Consider the following 8,008-nt stretch of genomic DNA (forward strand, 5'->3'; position numbering starts at 1 on the left):
ACAGCATTCTGCAGAGATACACCATCCCATCTGGTTTGCACTTAGTGGGACTATAATTTGTTTTTCAACAGGACAATGACCCAACACACCTCCAGGCTGTGTAAAGGCTATTTGACCAAGAAGGAGAGTGATGGAGTGCTGCATCAGATGACCTGGCCTCCTCGATCACCTGACCTCAACCCAATTGAGATGGTTTGCGATGAGTTGGACCGCAAAGTGAAGGAAAAGCAGCCAACAAGTGCTCAGCATATGTTGGAACTCTTCAAGACGGTTGGAAAAGCATTCCAGGCGAAGCTGGTTGAGAGAATGCCAGGAGTGTGCAAAGCTGTCAAGGCAAAGAGTGGCAAATTTCATGAACATTTTTTTATGTGTTATTTCATAGTTTTGATGTCTTCACTATTGTTCTATGTAGACAATAGTCAAAATAAAGAAAAACCCTTGAATGAGTAGGTGTCCAATTTTTTTCACTGGTACTGTATCTCATCAAGGTAGAGGTGAGGGAGGATTTCATGATACAAATAAAAGTGTTATTCAAGTAGGTCTATCTGAGATTTCAGCCTGACAATGGTTTGGTTAATGTTGCAGACTTTAAAAAATAACTGATATGATGTGGAACCTTTTAACGTGAACAATGACAAGTGATTTATAACTTTTATAAATTAGAAGACTGTCTTGAAGATTGCATGTAAAGACTTCAGCAAGAGTCCAAAAATGTAAAATAACCTTAACTCGTTCCCTGCGTTATGCCTCCACGAAAATTGACCAAATCAAAGGTGAAATTATATAAATATGGCTATTGATTATTTCTCCCTTATTTCTCCCTTATTAGTGGAGATATGTTTCGTGATGCAAAAATTCAGATTGAAGGAATTGAATGCTGCAAATTTATGTCGAGATGACATGCTAGACTTTTAATAATATGCTAAACCTAATGCGATTTACAATCTGGAGGCCGAGATGTAGGCTACTGTAGCCAGTATTTTCATTCCCACTTCATTCTTTATGGTGCTATAATATTCATCCTATTACAACACGTGATATCGTAGCGTTTCTGATCAGAATTCCACCAATCACGTCGCTTACAACGCGGGTACTGCGACCAAATGGACCAATAGGATTGCTATAAATTGACTCGATTTTGGAGCATGACCAAACAAATGTACTCTGGAGCAACAGTTTGACGATTGTAGCCGCTCAAAGAAAGAACTCCTTGAAACTAGACTAAGTTTACTCTACTAACAAAATGAGGGAGATTGTTCATTTACAAGCTGGGCAGTGCGGTAATCAAATTGGCGCTAAGGTTTGTACACTTTAGGCTTTTAAATCCATGATTTTTGATTAGGTTTAGGAGTTTAAAAATAAAATCTACGACCACGTTATATTGTATTTAATTATATTTCAAATTGTGCCGAGAATTACTTTTGGGCAATTTTAAAATGTTATGTCTTGAATTGAAAACGATGTGGCCCCGTTGTGCTTGGTTGGATCAATTATTGTTTGGCGGAAAATATCACATCCCCTTGATTTATTATTTTCCTTCCCGTTTGTTCCAACAAGTTCAATAATTTTGAAGAGGCATCAACTTGTTAACCGGGCAAACCTTCAGATGATCGACGCAATGAGTCTAGTTCAAGGGTGTTGGCCGCCCCGCGTTGAATCAGCGCGCGCAGTTGTAATATGGCTGGTTGTCTTGTTCAGCGGGTGCGCCAAAACCTGCTCGCGCTCACTGCAACTTTTATAGTCTTATGTTTTAGTTTACATATGCATATTTGTCTGTTCTAATACATCGAGCACTATTTCCCCTTTTATTTGTCCATTTAACAAAGGACAACGCAAAAATTCGACGATTGTAAAATGGTGCCAACTTTGGAAACCATTTTGTTTTTAGATGTAGCACTTGAAGGAAGCTACAAAGCCCATTACTCTTGTTTTTTTAATTCAAAAATGTCTTGTTTGCTTTATTTAATTCGATTGTAAACATCTTAACTGAATTGTCAATACATAATACATTTTCAGACATCAAAATGCATGATTTGTCTTTAGTTCTGGGAGGTGATCAGTGACGAGCATGGCATTGACCCCACTGGAAGTTACAATGGGGACAGTGATCTTCAGCTGGAAAGGATTAATGTGTACTACAATGAAGCTTCAGGTGAGTTAGGTTGTGTGATGTCATGATCCACATTTGGTCTTTTAAGCTGGCTTTTGTCCAACTCTGGCTACACAAAATTGATATCCTAGTTACTATTATAAGTGTGGTAGGATGGTAATTTATTTTAAGTGCTCTTGTGTTGTCATTTCAGGTGGAAAGTATGTGCCACGTGCAGTACTTGTGGACTTGGAGCCTGGGACCATGGACTCTGTGAGATCTGGACCATTTGGTCAGATCTTCAGGCCTGACAACTTTGTCTTCGGTAAGAAACTGTCTTGGCAGTTTTACTAAATTAACTTGGAAGTTGTCTGTGCCTGGATTTGTTGCATGTTACTACAGTACACCTTAATTACCTGACTACAGTCACTAGAGACAAACTGTTGGCATTGGTTACGTAAAACAAAGGGTTTCCATGTTGCTTAATTTGCTTTGTCATCCCTGACTTTAGTGTTTGCACAATCACCAGGGCCCAGTTTTTCCATAACATCTCATTATCTTTGCATTGACGTCCTACTTTTGTCCATTCCAGGTCAGAGTGGTGCTGGTAACAACTGGGCCAAGGGTCACTACACCGAGGGTGCAGAGCTAGTTGACTCCGTCTTGGATGTTGTGAGGAAGGAAGCTGAGAGCTGTGACTGCCTCCAGGGCTTCCAGCTCACCCACTCCCTGGGAGGTGGAACTGGCTCTGGCATGGGCACCCTGCTTATCAGCAAGATCCGTGAAGAATATCCCGACCGCATCATGAACACTTTCAGTGTGGTGCCCTCCCCTAAAGTGTCAGACACTGTGGTGGAGCCCTATAACGCCACCCTCTCAGTCCACCAGCTGGTAGAGAACACAGACGAGACCTACTGCATCGACAACGAGGCGCTCTACGACATCTGCTTCCGTACCCTTAAACTCACCACACCCACCTACGGAGACCTCAACCACCTGGTGTCTGCCACCATGAGTGGGGTCACCACCTGTCTCCGCTTCCCCGGCCAGCTCAACGCTGACCTGCGCAAACTGGCAGTCAACATGGTGCCTTTCCCCCGTCTCCACTTCTTCATGCCCGGCTTTGCACCTCTCACTAGCAGGGGAAGCCAGCAGTACAGAGCCCTGACAGTTCCAGAGCTCACTCAGCAAATGTTTGACTCTAAGAACATGATGGCAGCCTGTGATCCCCGCCACGGACGCTATCTCACCGTGGCCGCAGTCTTCCGCGGGCGCATGTCCATGAAAGAGGTGGATGAGCAGATGCTGAACGTACAGAACAAGAACAGCAGCTACTTCGTTGAATGGATCCCAAACAACGTCAAGACTGCAGTCTGTGACATTCCTCCCCGTGGCCTCAAGATGGCCGCCACCTTCATCGGCAACAGCACTGCCATCCAGGAGCTGTTCAAGCGCATCTCTGAGCAGTTCACAGCTATGTTCCGCCGTAAAGCTTTCCTCCATTGGTACACCGGAGAGGGCATGGATGAGATGGAGTTCACCGAGGCAGAGAGCAACATGAATGATCTGGTGTCTGAGTACCAGCAGTACCAAGATGCCACTGCAGAGGAGGAGGGAGAGTTTGAAGAGGAGGAGGGCGAAGAGGATTTGGCTTAAATAGTTTTTTCCTTTTAAAACATCTGAGTAGTTTCTTCATATTTCCTGTCTCTGGCAACCTTCAGCTGTACCTTTTTATTGTTTGTTTGTTCACTTGCAATAAAAGTAGATAAACCTATTTTTACATTTTGTTTGTCATTCAGTAAGACCTGGGTAATGTAAAGGGGGTGGCAGGTAGCCTAGTGGTTAGAGCATTGGGCTAGTAACCAAAAGGTTGCTGGATCGAACCCCCAAGCTGACACGGTAAAAATCTGTCCTTATGCCCCTGAACAAGGCAGTTAACCCACTGTTCCCAGGTAGACCGTCATTGTAATTAAGAATTTGTTTTTGACTGACCTGGGTAGTAGAAGAAAAAATATTTATACAATATAAGTGAAGAAATGTAGTATTTTAATGGAAATTTTTACTGTCATTAACATTTTAGTTTTGTGAGGGAGGTGATGGTGAAATAAGCTTGTTCAATGGAGAATAATTGTTTCAATGTAACTGCAATAAGTTAAATGCAAAATATGGCACAATGGTTCCAAATAAAAGGAGTGTTCAATTAATATCGTTAAGCAAAAGTCCATGCTTTGATCACTTAAAATGGTGATTAGAGGTAAAATGGTATGTGCACTCAAGTATTCAGACCCCTTGGCTATATTCACTTCTTGCTTTACAGTCTTGTTCTAAAATTGAATTTAAAAAATGCACAATACCCCAAAGCAAAACCAGGTTTAGAGATGTTGATGTCTTTCAGAAACATGTAAGTATTCAGACCCTTGACTGAGTACTTTGAAGCACCTTTGGCAATGATTACTGCCTTGAGTCTTGGTTATGACGCTACATGCTTGGCACAGCTGTGTTTGTGGAGTTTCTCCCATACTCTGTCAGATTGGATGGGGAGCTTGGGCTCTGGTTGGGCCACTCAAGGACGTTGATACTTGTCCCAAAGCCACTCCTGTGTTTGTGTGGTTAGGGTTCTGTTGGAAGGTGACCTTTTGTCCCCAATCTGAGGTCTTGAGCGCTCAAACAGGTTATCAAGGATATCTCTGTACTTTGCTCTATTCATCTTGATCTTGACTGTAGTCTCCCAGTTCCTGCTGCTGAAAAAAATCCCCACAGCATGATCCTGCCACCATGCTTCACTGTAGGGTGCCAGGTTTCCTCCAGATGTGACACTTGGCATTCAGGCCAAGGAGTTCAATCTTGATTTTGTCAGACCAGAGATTCTTGTTTCATGTTCTGAGAGTCCTTTAGGTGCCTTTTGGCAAACTTCAAACAGGCTGTCGTGGGTTCTGTCTGGCCACTATACCATAAAGGCCTGATTGGTGGAGTGCTGCAGAGATGGTTGTCCTTCTTGATGGTTTTCCCATCTCCACAGAGGAACTCTGGAGGTCTGTTGGTGACCACCAGGTTCTTGGTCACCCCCCTGACCAAGGCCCTTCTCCCCTGATTGCAAAATTGTTCCTGGCAGACAGCTCTACGTGGAGTTTTGGTGGCTCCAAACTTCTTCCATTTAAGAACGATGGAGGCCACTGTGTTGGGCACCTTCAATGCTACAGAAATTGTTTGGTACCCTTCCCCAGATCTGTGCCTCGACAAAATCCTGTCTCGGAGCTCTACGGACAATTCCTTCGACCTCATGGCTTGGTTTCTGCTCTGACATGCACTGTCAACTGGGACTGTATATAGACGTGTGTGCCTTTCCAATCAAATTTACCACAGGTGGAATCCCAAGTTGTAGAAACATCAAGGATGATCAATGGAAACAGGATGCACCTGAGATCAATTTTGAGTTTTATAGCAAAGGGTCTGAATACTTGCGTAAATAAGGTATTTATGTTTAATTTTAAAATTTGCAAAAATGTCAACCTGGTTTTGCTCTGTCATTGTGGAGTTTTGTGTAGATGAGGGGGGGAAATATTTGAATACATTTTAGAATAAGGCTGTAATGTAACATTTATGTGGAGGAAGGGGTCTGAATACTTCCCAAATGCACTATATTTACATTATAAATCATTGGTCGAGACCTGTTGGGTCCATGCCTCACCTATTTTCTCAGTTTGGTATAACTGTATGTATACTGGACAAAAACCTGCAACAATTTCAATGATTTTACTGAATTACAGTTCATATAAGGAAATAAATAAATTAGGCCCTAATCTATGGATTTCACGACTGGGCAGGGGTGCAGTCATGCGTGGGCCTGATCCACCCATGTGTTTTTCCCCACAGAATGGCTTTATTACAGAAATACACCTCAGTTTCGTCAGCTGTCCGGGTGGCATGTCTCAGACAATTCCGCAGGTGAAGAAGCCAGATGTGGAGGTCTTGGACTGGCGTGGTTACACGTGGTCTGCAGTTGTGAGGCCAGTTGGATGTACTGCCAAATTCTCTAAAACAACGTAGGCAGTTTATGGTAGAGAAATAAACAAATTCTCTGGCAACAGCTTTGGTGGACATTACTGCAGTCAGCATGCCAATTGCATGCTCCCTCAAAACATGAGACATCTGTGGCAATGTGTTGTGTGACAACTGCACATTTCAGAGTGGCCTTTTATTGTCCCCAGCACAAGGTGCACCTGTGTAATGATCATGCTGTTTAATCAGGTTCTTGAAATGCCACACCTGTCAGGTGGATGGATTACCTTTGCAAAGGAGAAATGCTCACTAACAGGGATGTAAATACATTTGTGCACAAAAGCTTTTTGTGCATATATAGAACATTTCTGGGATGTTTTATTTCAGCTCATGAAACATGGGACCAACACTTTACATGTGTTTATTTTTGTTTAATACAGGTAGGCCTACAATAGAATACAAATGTGTTCTTATTCCTCAAAACTGGTCACCAGGGCCCAGTTTTTCAAAACATTTAATCCAGATTAAAATTGTATTTTTTATTTAGCTGGGCAAGTCAGCTAAGAACAAATTCTTATTTACGATGACGGCCTACCAAAATGCCTGTGGGGACGGGGGCCTGGGATTTAAAAAATACAATATAAATATAGTAGCAGCACAAAGACATGGTACAAACATTATTGGGCAAAGTCAACAGCACAAAGGTCAAGAAGGTAGAGACAACAAACAATACATCATAGAAAGCAGCCACAACTGTCAGTAAGAGTGTCCATGATTGAGTCTTTGAATGAATAGATTGAGATAAAACTGTCCAGTTTGAGTGTTTGTTGCAGCTCGTTCCAGTCGCTAGCTGCAACGAACTGAAAAGAGGAGCGACCTTTAACAGAATGTGACTGGCAGAACGGCTTAGTCTTAATCCTGAGCCCCCATTCAATTGTGTTCCCCTTCACTTTAGAAATATATTAATTTTTTTTATCCCAAATGTCATGGGATCATATAAAAGTGTATTTGTTGTAGCATATGTTATACATTAACAGATTTGATTCAGTTCTCTAAAAACTACATCCAAAAATGAGGGACTACATCTAAAGGAGCAGAATCTAACACCACATGATGATTTTGATCCGCATTAGATGTTTTAAACCTGGGCCCTGGATTTCCACTTCTTGATCTGCATGCTCTTAGCTATCCCCAGTGACATAAATTTCAGGCCAAGGTTGATAAATTTCACTGTGTTCATGTAATGTGAATTGTCACATGTATTTTCACCTAAATACCACTAGGTGGCAGCAGGTAGCCTAGTGGTTATAGCGTTGGACTTGTCACCAAAAGGTCGAATCTCCGATCGAATCCCCGAGCTGACAAGGTAAAATCTGTCGTTCTGCCCCTGAACAAGGCAGTTAATCCACTGTTCCTAGGCCGTCATTGAAAATAAGAATTTGTTCTTAACTGTTAAACTGCCTAGTTAAATTAAGGTACAAAATACAAATAACCAGCCTATGTCCAAGAGTTGGTTGACTGATGAATTGAATGCCAGGGACAATAAGAAAGGCAGAAAGAGGACCATTGGGGTTTATCATGAAGCACTTTACTTTTGAGTTGATAGGTTTAAAGCTGTCAGGTTTCCACCAATTCGTTTGACCACGGATAAGTATAATACTGTAGCAACCCGCACTGACAGCTGTGTGTTACGTGTTATGCTATTAGTTGGTTGTTTTGTACTTACCATTACCCAGTGTTTGCGGGGTCCACCATGCCAATCAACCTGCTATCTGCCAATCACGGCTTGGAATGTTCTGATGCCGGGCATCCTGGTGGTTGGCGGGGTGGGGGGGGGGGGGGTTGCGCATTGGAGCGTTGGACGTTAAGACCAGGTTTAGCTATTGTTCTCTCTCTTATGGCTGGCCTTCACAAGAGAAG

At 42.5% G+C, this 8,008-nt stretch overlaps 1 protein-coding gene across 1 annotated transcript; it reads left to right on the top strand.

Moving 5' to 3' along the window:
• The first annotated feature begins 1,134 nt into the window (after positions 1 to 1,134).
• Positions 1,135 to 3,863, top strand: LOC139581339 (tubulin beta-4B chain-like). The gene is made up of 4 exons (XM_071410984.1): positions 1,135 to 1,300; positions 2,044 to 2,152; positions 2,304 to 2,414; positions 2,682 to 3,863. Exons 1-4 carry the CDS (start codon positions 1,244 to 1,246, stop codon positions 3,743 to 3,745), a joined length of 1,341 nt encoding a protein of 446 aa, XP_071267085.1. The 5' UTR covers positions 1,135 to 1,243; the 3' UTR covers positions 3,746 to 3,863.
• The last annotated feature ends 4,145 nt before the right edge of the window (positions 3,864 to 8,008 follow it).

The sequence above is a fragment of the Salvelinus alpinus genome, chromosome 7, assembly GCF_045679555.1.
Source record: "Salvelinus alpinus chromosome 7, SLU_Salpinus.1, whole genome shotgun sequence".
Taxonomy (NCBI): domain Eukaryota; kingdom Metazoa; phylum Chordata; class Actinopteri; order Salmoniformes; family Salmonidae; genus Salvelinus; species Salvelinus alpinus.